General features: G+C 40.4%; 1 protein-coding gene across 1 annotated transcript in view; it reads left to right on the top strand.

Moving 5' to 3' along the window:
- Positions 1–11,644, top strand: part of LOC134662648 (tyrosine-protein phosphatase 10D-like) — a 63,745-nt gene extending 52,101 nt beyond the window's left edge. The window contains exons 28-31 of the mRNA XM_063518921.1: positions 945–1,159; positions 6,961–7,186; positions 7,869–7,953; positions 11,501–11,644. Of these exons, the coding sequence (XP_063374991.1) occupies positions 945–1,159; positions 6,961–7,186; positions 7,869–7,953; positions 11,501–11,532 (558 nt within the window). The 3' untranslated portion in view covers positions 11,533–11,644. The remainder of the gene's footprint in view (positions 1–944; positions 1,160–6,960; positions 7,187–7,868; positions 7,954–11,500) is intronic.
- Positions 11,645–14,416: the final 2,772 nt, after the last annotated feature.

Here is a 14,416-nt window from a genome sequence, read left to right as displayed (position 1 = left end):
CGCAGGACCCGCTGCACTGCACGCGCGACGACTTCTGGCGCATGGTGTGGGAGTCCGGCTCGCGTGCCATAGTCATGCTGACCAGATGTGTGGAGAAGGTAAACACTAGTCACACCACGCGAGTTCATAGTGACGCAGGACCCGCTGCACTGCACGCGCGACGACTTCTGGCGCATGGTGTGGGAGTCCGGCTCGCGTGCCATAGTCATGCTGACCAGATGTGTGGAGAAGGTAAACACTAGTCACACCACGCGAGTTCATAGTGACGCAGGACCCGCTGCACTGCACGCGCGACGACTTCTGGCGCATGGTGTGGGAGTCTGGCTCGCGTGCCATAGTCATGCTGACCAGATGTGTGGAGAAGGTAAACACTAGCACGTTGTGTGAAATATTCCTTATTCAGGTAGGCCTAGGAACAAGCACTTTTAAATCGTCTTATACCGAATGTCATCTTAGTTAATAGTTTACTGTCAATGATATTATATAACCATAGATAGGTTATACTTATACTTGAGGAGCACAAAAAATACTTCCATATTTATTTCTGTGCCTACGAAAAAATCTGTTATTTTTGATTAATGTTCTCATTCCATCCATATTTGTCACACTCGTTGTTAAACATAAGGTCGTCTCTTTCTCTTTCGGTGTGCGGGAGCTCGTTAGCACGTGCACATTTCTCGCTTGTCCAGCCGCGTCTAAAGGCAACTTGTCCAATTTGTCACAAGTTAAGCGCTTCAATTTTGGATCGCCTATAACCTATGTTCGGTGCAATGCACCTTTAACACGTTTTAAGCCTCGTGCGGCGCGAGCGCGCCCTGTCAGCAAAAGACGCGTTAACCCGCACCCGCACCCGCACAACCTATCTTGAGTTATAAATCATTGTTTAGTGTCCGATTGTCTTTTCTGTGTTTAAACGTTCACTCGGTGACGTGGTTGGTCCGCAGGGCCGCGAGAAATGCGACCGCTACTGGCCGTACGACACCCGGCCGGTGTACTACGGCGACATCGCCGTGACCGCGCTCAACGAGTCGCGCTTCCCCGACTGGACGATCACTGAGCTGCTGGCCTCGCGCGGCGCCGAGCAGCGCGTCGTCAAGCACTTCCACTTCACCACGTGGCCCGACTTCGGCGTGCCCGACCCGCCCACCACGCTGGCCAGGTATGTGGAATTGGACAACGCTACATTTGCATGTCAATACGTCAAGAATGGCGCTCCTATGGGATATGTATGCGTAGGGTTGTTGATATATGTTGAATTTTATAATGAAATCTAGTTAAATAGATAGAAAATGAGCAATTTATCAGAATACATTTAAAAAAAATATGGGAATAATAAGAAAATACAACACCAAGACGTTAAAAAAAATTATACCTTCAAATAGGAAAAAAATATTGGTACCATTCGATTCCTTACATTTTATTAGAAAAATATTGTTTAGTAATAATATACATAAACGCAATATTTCACCGACAAAATCGCAATTTCCTCGCTTCCTTACATCGAAACTGCTTCTAACGTTACATGGTGACGTCACGATGTATTGCCATTTTGTTAGAAATGTTTCGTCAGTATAGTGCGGGTGCCAGACTTTGACCATCATTTGTGACTTTTGTATTGCTTTAAGACAATGGGTCCCATACAGACATTTGATCCTCAAACCACACCTGATCGACTGATACCATTCATAAAAAAGCGGCCAAGTGCGAGTCGGACTCGCCCATGAAGGGTACCGTATTTAGGGGATTTTGACGTATTAAAAAAAACTACTTACTAGATTTCGTTCAAACCAATTTTCGGTGGAAGTTTGCATAGTAATGTACATCATATATTTTTTTTAGTTTTATCATTCTCTTATTTTAGAAGTTACAGGGGGGGGGGGACACACATTTTACCACTTTGGAAGTGTCTCTCGCGCAAACTATTCACTTTAGAAAAAAAATGATATTAGAAACCTCAATATCATTTTTGAAGACCTATCCATAGATACCCCACACGTATGGGTTTAATGAAAAAAAATTTTTTGAGTTTCAGTTCTAAGTATGGGGAACTGATGAAATTAAATAAAGAAAACAGTTTATATTGAATATGTGAGTTTTATTTTATATTAGAATCGCCATTACATATTACTCATCTTAGCAAGAGTTAGACACGAGTGACATTAGAGCCGAATGCCGGAAGCCGGAAGTCTATTTTAAAAACTACATGTCAACGACACAAATAATAAACCACCACAAAGGTGCAATTACATTGCTATATTTCTAACACCCCTTCTCAATGTAATTACACTTTAAAAACTTAATAAGTATTCTCCACAAATACATTAAAAACAAACTTAAATGTTATGCATACCACACATCACAAGAAACCGTGTGAGCAACTCCCTGCTTAGGGCTTTAGTGAGCATGTCTGCTGGTTGATCACTAGTTCTAACATATTTCAAAGTTAATTTATTATTCTTGACCAACTCTTTAATAAAGTGGTATCGAATGTCAACATGTTTCAGGCGCTTAACAGTGTCTGTGCAAGCAACTGACATGGCTGACTGGTTATCACAATATATGTTCACTGGACATACACTATTAATCCCAAAATCATTTAACAGATTTATCAACCAACAGGCTTCGCTGGCCGCAACACTAATTGCAACATACTCAGATTCCGTTGAGGATAAACTGACTGATACTTGTTTCTTTGAACTCCAAGATATCAGACAATTTGAAAATTTAAACAAGTAGCCTGTGGTGGATTTTCTATCTTTGAGATCACCACCCCAGTCTGCATCACAGAATCCCTCTAAAACATCATTTTCACATTTATATACCAATTTATAATCTAGAGTATGTTTGACATATCTTAGGACCCTTTTTAATGATGTCAATAATATGTCATTTGCACACTTTTGATATCTACTCAACAATGAGACAGCATAACATAGGTCAGGCCTAGTACCGGACACTGCATACATAAGACAGCCTATAATTTGTCTACATGTCTGTTCAATATTTTTATCTACAGTGCCACTATCAGCCTCAAATATTTTACTGTTAATATTCACATCTATTGGCGTCAACATAGGTTTACAACTTTCCATCTTGAACCTTTTAAGTACATTTTCCAAATAAGTCTTTTGACTCAGTTCAGTAATGCCTGTTTGCACATTTTGTTTTATATTAATACCTAAGTAATCTGACACTAGCCCTAGGTCTTTCATTTTGAATTCTTTATTTAATTTGGTTTTAAGTTGTTCTACTTCATTTTCATTAGACCCAAAAATTAACAAATCGTCTACATATAGCAACAGATATGTTTGGCTGGTTTTATTGCATTTTGTATACAGGCAAGAGTCACAACTTGACCTAGTAAATCCGTCTTTAACCATTACAGAATTAAATGTTTCATTCCAACATTTTGGTGAGCTCTTAAGCCCATAAAGAGACTTATTTAGTTTCACAATAGTTTTACTACCCTCATAGGCACCTTCTGGCAGGCTAACATACACATTCTCATTTATTTTACCATATAAAAAGGCACCTGTCACATCCATCTGAATTATAGGTAATTTAAGTTTAGTTGCAATTGCTACAAACAACCTAAGAGTTGACAATTTGGCAACTGGGGCATAAATGTCATTTAAATCTAATATGTCATCTTGTTCGAACCCCCTAGCAACTAACCTGGCTTTGTATTGCGGAGTGTCCTTGTTACCACTTTTAATCTTAAACACCCACTTACTGCTGATCACTTTCTCACTTCCTGGATCATTCACTACTTTCCAAGTGTCATTATCTTCCAATGTCTTCATTTCTCGCTTTATAGCTTCAGACCACTTGTCAGCATCATGTCGGGTCATTGCCTCTTTGTATGTTGTAGGCTCATTTTCTGTAGCGCGGACACTCTGACAATGACAATTGTAAAATTCAGGTGGTTTTCTAACTCGTGTGCTTGGTTCTCTACGAGGTACTTCAGTCACAACACTTCGCTCTAATGAGCTGTCACCTTCATCACTCGACGGCATATATTCACTTCCTGATTCCTCTGCACTTGAAGTTGCTGTTGTCTCACCGACACTTGACAACTCCCCTTCTGGCTCATTGCAGGGCTCCTCAGTCTTATCATCTTTGTTTTCTGTTGTGATCATTGTGACCTCAAGTTGATTCTCATCTTTTGATTCTTTATTTTCCAAGAAAACTATATCCCTCTTTACTTCCACATTCTTTGTATCTGGATAGTATACTCTGTAGCCTTTCACAGTATCTCCGTATCCAACCATCAATCCTTTTTCCCCTTTTCGGTCCCACTTCCTCCTCTTTTCTTTTGGAATATGAGTATACACTGGGGTACCGAAGGGTTTTAACTGGTGGATGTCAAAACTTTTCCCTGACCAGACTTCATATGGGGATTTTTCACTATCTTTGCTTTTCCCAGTCCTATTCAGTACAAAAGCTGCTGTTGCGGTGGCCTCTGCCCACAACTCTTTTGGCAGGTTCTTTGCACTCAACATAGTTCTAGCAGCTTCGACCAGAATACGTATTTCGCGTTCGGCTTTACCGTTCTGCTCCGCGGTATAAGGAACGCTTGTCTGGTGTTCTATTCCGCGTCTCGAAAACATCACCTTCACGTCTTTGTTTACAAATTCTGTTCCGTTATCACTACGAAACACTCGAACTCTGTTTCCTGTCATGTTTTCAGCTTTGTTCAAAAAATCTGTGATACAATCCTTCACCTCGTATTTGTTTTTCACAAAGTAGACTGTTCTGTAGTTCGAAAAGTCATCCTTCAATACGACGAAGTACTTTGAACCGCTTATAGACGCAACTTCCATCGGGCCGCAAGTATCCGCGTGGATAAGATCGCACGTTCTTGTAGTCACACTCTCGCTGTTACTAAACGGCAAGCGATGTATTTTGCCTTCGAGGCAACTTTCGCACTTGGGAACTGATGAACACTTTACATCAATGTTATTTTTCGCAAGCACTTTTCTGACATGATCGAAGTTTTGATGCGCTAATTTTTCATGCCACTCGATCAAGGTACCGTCCAATGTTTTAGCAACACTCGCCACATTGTTTTTAAACCGGAATTCTAAATAACACGACTTCCCAATTCGTTTTGCGACCGCACAGACTTCGTTATTTTTACAAATTTTGCTTGACGTTTTATCTGTCACGACAACATAACCTTTAGCTGTCACACAGTCTACAGAGAACAAATTTGATTTCATTTCCGGAACGAACAAAACATCGTCTATGGTTGTTTCAACCCATTCACTCCCGTTATGCACTTCTACCGCCATCTGTCCATGTCCTTGCACACTAAGTCCCACACCATTACCAACTTCGACTTTCCATTCACTATTTGCGCTAGTAAACGTGGAAAATAGTGCACGTTCGCGGCATATATGTTCACTCGATCCGGAATCAACCAGAAAAAGAGTCTTATTATGTGGTTCTAGCGAATCAGACACCACAAACGCGTTACTTTTCTTCTGTTCTTTGTTCTTCCTAAACCAACACTGTGCTTTGTTATGTCCCCCTTTACCACAGTAGAAACACTTGTTATTATGTCCTTCACTCTTGTAGTTACTATTGTTGCTTCTACACTCACTGGCATAATGTCCAAGTCTATTACACTTCATGCACTTTGCATTATTTTTATTCTTCGCTATGAAAGCTGACGAGGACGGGGTTGGCGCTTCGCCTTTTTCTTTTACTCTCTCTTCTTCTACCAGTAATCTCGCCACCAAGTTATCCATAGTTTGCTTGTCATCAGGGGCAGACTCCCAAGCGGATACAAAGTGTTTATACTCATCAGGCAGCGACATTAAAACTTTCGTAATAACGAACTTATCAGAGACTTCTTCGCCCATCTGTTTGAGCTGATTCTGCATTTCCTGGATCTTTGATAGGAATGTAGACATCTCAGTCCCTGATTCGTATTTAAATTGAAAGAACCGTTGCTGTACGATGTGGATACTAGTCTCCGTCTTTTGCTCATAAACACTCTGCAGTTTCTTCCACATTTCAGCCGAGGTTGAACATGATATAATATGCAGCATGGCATTCTCCTTCATACGCGTAACCAACAAGGCTTGAGCCTTCGCATCTTTTGTTTCCCAAGTAGTTCGAGCACTACCAGCTTCTTCGGGTTTTACGCTCTTTCCCTCGACAATGTCCAACCAATTTTGACCTCGCAATAAAACGGTGGTTTGAAATTTCCATATATTCCAATTACTGGATCCTTCCAACTTTATCAAGTTGTTATTTGTATTGAGATTTAAATCCATCTTGCTGTCCTCCCTTGCTCTTTCAGCCGAGCAAGTAATAAATTATTTTTATTCCAACAATGGCGTCCGTACCAAACCTCACTTTTATACCGACCGCCGACACATTTCTTTCGGCGTTGAACTTCCTGAATTCTTTATATAATTTTACAGGAATATGTGCCTGGGCCCATAACCTGATGAAATTAAATAAAGAAAACAGTTTATATTGAATATGTGAGTTTTATTTTATATTAGAATCGCCATTACATATTACTCATCTTAGCAAGAGTTAGACACGAGTGACATTAGAGCCGAATGCCGGAAGCCGGAAGTCTATTTTAAAAACTACATGTCAACGACACAAATAATAAACCACCACAAAGGTGCAATTACATTGCTATATTTCTAACAGGAACCCCCAAAATTTATTGTTTTTTTTTTCTATTTTTGTATGAGAATCTTAATGCGGTTCACAGAATACATCTACTTACCAAGTTTCAATAGTATAGTTCTTATAGTTTCGGAAAAAAGTGGCTGTGACATACGGACGGACAGACAGACGGACAGACAGACAGACATGACGAATCTATAAGGGTTCCGTTTTTGCCATTTGGCTACGGAACCCTAAAAAATGACATATTGCCACTGCCAAGCTAACGCATAGCGTGTAACACGCCCCGTATGTGTACGTGTGCAGGTTCGTGCGCGCGTTCCGCGAGCGGTGTCCGCCGGACGCGCGGCCAGTGGTCGTGCACTGCTCGGCGGGCGTGGGCCGCTCCGGCACGTTCATCACGCTGGACCGCGCGCTGCAGCAGCTGGCCGCGCGCGCCGACACGCTCGACATCTTCGGCATGGTCTACGCCATGCGCCGCGAGCGCGTGTGGATGGTGCAGACCGAGCAGCAGTACATCTGCATCCACCAGGTATTATACTCGAGGGCCGCCTCTCCGTACAAACGTAGCCCCGTTTTCCTCTCTGAATATTGACATTATGGAAAATATTTTTTTCTACTCCCGTACTTTTATTTGTCATTTAAAGGGTTGTGCACACACCTTTAAACCCCTATCTTATAGTTGTGAAGACAAGTCTTTAGTCTATTCCCCAAAAAAGTATTTGTGCGTACACGCTGTATCTTTTTGGCACTTTTACGATACTTCGTGTAATCGCCACTTAAAAAATATTGTATGAAATACATTGTTGCCAACCTAATTTTAATTGTCATCTCTGACAGATGAGTGAACCATAGACATGTTTTTTCATTTCATTCATTCTTTTCCCGGCCTTACCCTCCATCTTTGCTACTTCTTGAATGAAAAATATTTGTTAAATTTACAATTTTATTTCAAAGTAAGTGCTTGGTCGTAGAAAAAGTATTGTATGCAACGTTGTTTAACTGAGTCAAAAAATACTCGTGGCGTCTTTATTAACAATTTTCGGCTTCGCCCCAAATTGTTACTCACGCCACTCGCCTTTTTTGACCTCTCTTAAACAACGGTTGCATAAAATACTATTACACAAATAAACATAACCATGTCAACGAGAAAATGTTGATTCATCCATAAATAGCTTATCTCGTATAATGCAATAATATTGTTTGTGTTCCAGTGCGTGGTGGCAGCGTTGGAAGGCGCGGACCTACAGCCGCCGCTCGGACTCAACCATCACATGCACCACAACCAGGCCTTCGAAGGTAAACCACCACTGTCACTCTACTCTACCCCTCATACGAGTATCTACCTCATACATTTTGCCTTGGCTCCATGCGGTGATTTATTAATTACTGTCGGCTCAAAGTAATCGATCACTGAACAAAATTATTGGACACAGAAGATACACAGACACACCCTTTTCATATTTTAGTTCAAAAAAGTTATGTATATTTTCTAAAACAATCCGATATTGTCTTATAAAATATAGGTACAGAAGAAGTCATGGATCGGAACATAACAAACTGTCAGTAAAAATTCTTAAAACTTTTTTCGGCTCTTTTTTAGATCGACTAAGTTACGCGGTAACTGTGATCCACAAGAATGAATAATGACCCACATTTCATAGTTCGAGTACTAATAATTCATTGAAAACTCACATCTGCCTGTTTGGGATTCACAAGCCTACCGAAAAATAGCTTTCTGCGATATATTTTGGCTTAAGAATATTATTCCTATTTACGTATAGCCTGAACTCGGAGAAGATAGAAATCCAACCCCGGGTATGACAGCCAATCTAAGGGTGGTATTCCACCTGTCCAATTTCTTGGTCCAATGTGTATGTGCATCTCACATTTTGTTTAATCGGAGAGTGAGACGCAAAGCAAAATGGACTAAGAAATTGGACAGGTGGATTACTACCCTTAAGCTTTGGTTTTCTCCGAAAGCGGTGCCGTCATATAGCGGCCGTCTCCATACAAATACTACGACATCCATATTTAGCCGTATTATTTAGTATGGAGACGACCGCTATCCTAGGTAAACCAATCTTAATCGCCGCTATACGGCGTCATTCATATGGTATGGTGTCACAAACAGAGTTACTGCATAATGTACGGAGCCGTACAGCGCCATCTATGCCGTCCAAATACAGTGAATGAATCTTCGACTTTAGGCACACTACCTCATCAAATAGTACCGGAAGCAGATACTCGAAAGTGTTTTGAAGAGAAAACCCGTGCGTAGGTGGCGGCAGCTGACACACAGTCGGCAAATCAGACGGCGGCGGGATCCAGTAAATACTTGACCTTGGACTTGTCCCTGAATGCTGTGTGTTCCCTTGCCTATCGATGATCGCATGTGCATTATTATACTAACCATCCAAAAGACTGAATCTCGTGATTTATTAAAAAAACCGGCCAAGTGCGAGTCGGACTCGCGCACGGAGGGTTCCGCACCATGAACAAAAAATAAAGCAAAATAAGCAAAAAACGGTCACCCATCCAAGTACTGACCCCGCCCGACGTTGCTTAACTTCGGTCAAAAATCACGTTTGTTGTATGGGAGCCCCACTTAAATCTTTATTTTATTCTGTTTTTAGTATTTGTTGTTATAGCGGCAACAGAAATACATCATCTGTGAAAATTTCAACTGTCTAGCTATCACGGTTCGTGAGTTACAGCCTGGTGACAGACGGACGGACGGACGGACGGACGGACGGACAGCGGAGTCTTAGTAATAGGGTCCCGTTTTTACCCTTTGGGTACGGAACCCTAAAAAAAGATGGATATCCAATAGATATAGACATAATATAATATTATGTAGATCTTTATAATTAACACGTATTGATGTTTTGAATCTTTGATCGACTAATAAGTGTCGTTTGATCGAGTAAGTGTTTATGACATAGCAGAGCATGCGAGTGTATATCGCTGTATGTATTGAATGGATCCTAATACCTGACCATTAATCACTTATTTTAGTTTATTTTTTTATCCAATTCGTTCTCCTTTCCTTACTGCATCTACATTTTTTGCATTCGCTATTGTCTACTGTCAAAATAAGTCACATTTACTTTTATCTCAATCTCATAATCTATTAATCATATAGACTATACCCGTCCCTTTCTAATGAATACAGTAGAAAAGGCGCGAGATGCTATCGCACAGCGCCCTCGTGCTTAAGGCACTGTTTAGTGGCGAATTAATTGACTGAATTACTGTCAAAAACGAAGAAACAAACAGCGCATGTAACCAAACCGAGGCAAGCAGCAAACAACGAATAGCGGGTATTAGTGCAATGTTCTGCCCCCAGAGTGCTGCACTAGCACCCATCGTAAACCATACATCATAATTGACAATGGAGTAACTTATAGAGTAAATAAAATAAAAATAAAAAAAATAAAAATACATAATGTGTTTTTAACTGTTTTTTGACAAGTTTTCACAGACATTAAAATATGACATTGATACATCAACGCGGTTTGTTTACAAAGGGCCTACCGGGAAATGCGAAAATCGAAACTCTGCTATCTGCCTCGTAGTATCGTCGAAAGATGAAGTTTAAGCGAGCTAAATTTTTATGTACTTTTTTGGCCATTTAAACAAAAGTCTTTGAATATCCTCCTAAGGCCCAAGGTCCTACCCATAGTACTTATTAACTTTCTTATTCAGACCCAGCTCCTACAACAATTGTGTAGTCATAGCGTACCACGGTCCTACCTACCAGTAGGACTTAATAGAAAACCCATTTCAAATTTTTCGCTTATCGAAATTGGCGTGTACGAACTTCTAAAGGACTGTTTTGTTTCGTCTGTGAGAAAAAAAAATCAAAGTGCTGTACAAGGTGCTGTATAAGTACAATATATTAAAAAAGTCTTTTTTCTACTCCCGCACTTTTATTTGTCATTTAAAGGGTCGTGCACACACCTTTAAAGCCCTATCTTATAGTTGTCAAGACCAGTTTTTAGTCTATTCCCCAAAAAAGAATTCGTGCATACACGTAGTATCTTTTTGGCACTTTTACAATACTTTGTGTAATGGCCACTTAAAAAATACATTGTTGCCAACCTTATAGTTGTAACACACTGTCGCACCGCAATGCGACCTTGGTTCGTCGGACCCATAAGTGAGAGCGAGAAAGAAATATATCTTTCTCGCTCTCGCTTATGGGTGTGAATGTCATATCTGACAAATAAGTGAACCATAGACATGTTTTTTTTTAATTTCATTCATCCTTTTCCCGCTCGTACCCTCCATTCTTTGCTACTTCTTGAATATTGTGAATCTTGAATATGAATACTATTGTGCCTGTCGAATGAAAACTTAACTTTTATGTTAAAAAAACAGTGTGTCTTTCAAGTTAAAATGGATGAAGACAAAAACTTAGTGTCTACGCCTGAAGAAATATCAGTAATAGCACAAGAATCACTAAAAACAGGTAGATACCGTAGGTAGAAGTCCACTAGATGACATGAAAAATATTTGTTAAATTTACAATTTTATTTCAAAGTAAGTAAGTGTTTGGTCGTAGAAAAAGTATTGTATGCAACGTTGTTTAACTGAGTCAAAAAATACTCGTGGCGTCTTTATTAACAATTTTCGGCTTCGCCTCAAATTGTTACTCACGCCACTCGCCTTTTTTGACCCCTCTTAAACAACGGTTGCATAAAATACTATTAAGTACTTGGGTCTGAATGAGTATAAAACAATAGTACTACTGGTAGGACTACGGGCCGTACTGACTACATACTCAATTTTTCGTTGGGCCTTAGGAGGATATACATATATTGATATTTGTTTTATTTTTCAGACGACGAAGGTATCGCAGAGTCCGGCATGTGAGACGTCGCACTTAACTTATATACATTCTCTCGTTGTAGTTATACATAAGTCACAGCTGTTTAGCGTTAAGTTTTGTATTCATATATTTTTATATACGTCGTTCACGGAATGATTAAGGACCAATTTTTAAATGATTTGTATATAAGTAGCTAGGAGTGTACAGTCAAAAGTAACTAAGCGAGCCGGGTGTTCAAAATATTATGCAAAACTACTCTCTCTCTCTCTTTCTCCCTCTCTTCTCTTAACAAAATTGACGTGTACAGATCATTTTGAACACCTGGCCCACTTAGCTACTGCTTAATCCGCATTGTGTCTACGTACCTTGATAAAATCATGTTGAATCTAGATTATTTTAAAATATTGACTTTTAGATGTTATTTATTTTTTATTAAAACGACAACGGCATCTCAAATGTGTACTTAAATATAAATTTACGGCCATATTCGAACTTTAAGATACGTCAAATAGAGATTGAAACGTTTCAATCTCTATTTGACGTATCTTAAAGTTCGAATATGGCCGTTAGTCGTCTGCTCAGCGATGTTTCTCAAAGGAATATTCGTAGTTGTTTAAGTCTAGTTGCATACAGTGTGTAAATCCAATACGGGCCAATATTTAAACGGTGGTTACGTGGTTAGCATTAAACCTAAGAAGTATATTGAGATAGATTTTGCTTAGAAATACAGTGAAAATTTTAACCATACAAAATAATTCGGCCCGCAATGAAATACACCACAAAAGTTACGGGATACGAGCTTTTTAAAGTAACTGTCAACGCTTGTTGGCAATTACTATAAAAAACTCGTATCTCGTAATCAGTGGCGGATTTCCCATAAGGCACAGTAGGCTCGAGCCTAGGGCGGCGAGATATTAGGGGCGGCAAATTGTGACAAAAAAATCGCTGATGATAACAAGAAATAACTTAAAATTAGGCCAGGCAACGAATTCTCAAAAAAAGGTATAGAGGAAAATGCTTGGAACACAATTTTTGACTTCGTAACTTTGTTTGAACTAGTTAGGAGATGAACATATCAAAAGTCCCCAGCCGTAGTCCTTGAGCCGGGGGAAGAGAGAGGTTTGAAGGTCCTATTTTTCGGTTATATCTCGGAAACTATCCGTTCTAACGACTGATCATTGTACAAAATAAAAGCTGATTAAATTTGCTACAAGTTTTATTTAGTACAGTTTTTGATATCTTGATATGTGGAGGGCTCCACAGTTGTGCGCGAATCGCGGCGCGAAGCCGCGAACGCGAGTGTGGCGTCGATTTCACAGATTGTTCACGCCTTCACGCCTTATTCCCCGTTTTTTGTCGGTTTTTCGGCCAGCGTCAAAGGAGGCGCAAAGCGCGAACTCAAGACTCGCAAGAACGCAAGACTCCACGATACACACTATTTTGGCTCATCAGTTGCAAGATAAATATTAATTCTATTATATATAGCAGCTATATTTTACGGTGTTACAACAAAACAAAATGGAAAAATAGCTACAGCAAGTATGATGCCTTAGATAAATGACAGTTAAACTCGATCAGCTGATGCTTTTCAGCCATCTTGGCCCGAACTAAACTGCGAAATCACCGAGAAGTTTGCGAGTGTGGGTCATACGTCAACGTCGCGATATGTTCGCTCGGCGAAGTCGCGCCGTGATTCACGCACGCACGCGTCTGGAGGGGGCTTGTATAGGGCCCTCCACACTCGCGCGCGAATCGCGGCGCGAAGTCGCGAACGCGAGTGTGGAGTCGATTTCGCAGATCTGCTAGACTGTAAAAATCTTTCGGGTTCCTTTCCTCGTGAACATCGTGAATATTATTGATGGAAATTTAATGAAAAATTATAGACATTCAAGAGCGGCTATCTCAAAAACTAAACAAGATACCTATCGAAAAACACGACTGTATAAAACTTGTAGCAAATTTAATCAGCTTTCATTTTGTATAATGATCATGTCACAACGACGCATAGTTTCTAAGATATTATAAGCGAAAAACCGAAAAATGGAACCTTCAAATCAAACCCCCTACCCCCGCTCAAGGGCTACGGCCGGGGACTTTTGATATTTTCACCTCCTAACGAGTCCAAACAAAGTTACTAAGTTAAAAATGTGTCCCAAGCATTTCCCTTTATACCTTTTCGTTGCTTGACCTAAATGTAGTCAATATGATGGGTGCTGATGCTGAAGGGGCGGCTACAGGGTCTGAGCCTAGGGCGGCAAAGACTGCAAATCCGCCACTGCTCGTAATGTTATGTCATCTATGGTTGCAGTACATTGCTGCTCGTACATGTAAAAAAAAATATGGGGTCTTAATTAAGTGTAGGTAACTTAAAAAAACTTCTTAACTCATGATTAGACGGGTAAATTCTATATCTGGTTTAATTTATTGCCCGTATTGGATATACACGCTGTATACGTTAATTACAATTCATGCTGCATCAAGTTTAGTAGCGTAACACACTACCGCACCGCACCGCTCTCACTTATGGGTGCGGTGCGGTAGTGTGTTAAGGCTTTAAGGTACTTATGTGCCTGTGCAACTATACTTAGCGCCACTTGCGCCATCCCACTAAGCCAGGGTTAAGCGGTTAAACCGTTAACCAAGTGTCAAATTGTACTGGTAACCATGGGAACGCCAGGTATAACCGGTTAACAACGGGCTAGTGCGATGGTGCAAGTCGCCCAGGTTTACCAATTATCTCAGGCGGTTGGTAAAGAAGTTGCGCGGCCATACATTTATTCAGTTTTAAGTTATGTTCGCGGAGTCTACAGCGCACAGAATCACTAGTGTATAAGTTCATACATCCAAATCAGCTTCATGCAGCCAAGTCTTCGACCAGTCCATAGGCTGACCATAATAATTCTTACCAACCGCCTCAGTTAAACGGTA

Source organism: Cydia amplana, chromosome 3 (genome assembly GCF_948474715.1).
Source record: "Cydia amplana chromosome 3, ilCydAmpl1.1, whole genome shotgun sequence".
NCBI lineage: Eukaryota > Metazoa > Arthropoda > Insecta > Lepidoptera > Tortricidae > Cydia > Cydia amplana.
This window is presented reverse-complemented; position numbering and strand designations above follow the sequence as displayed.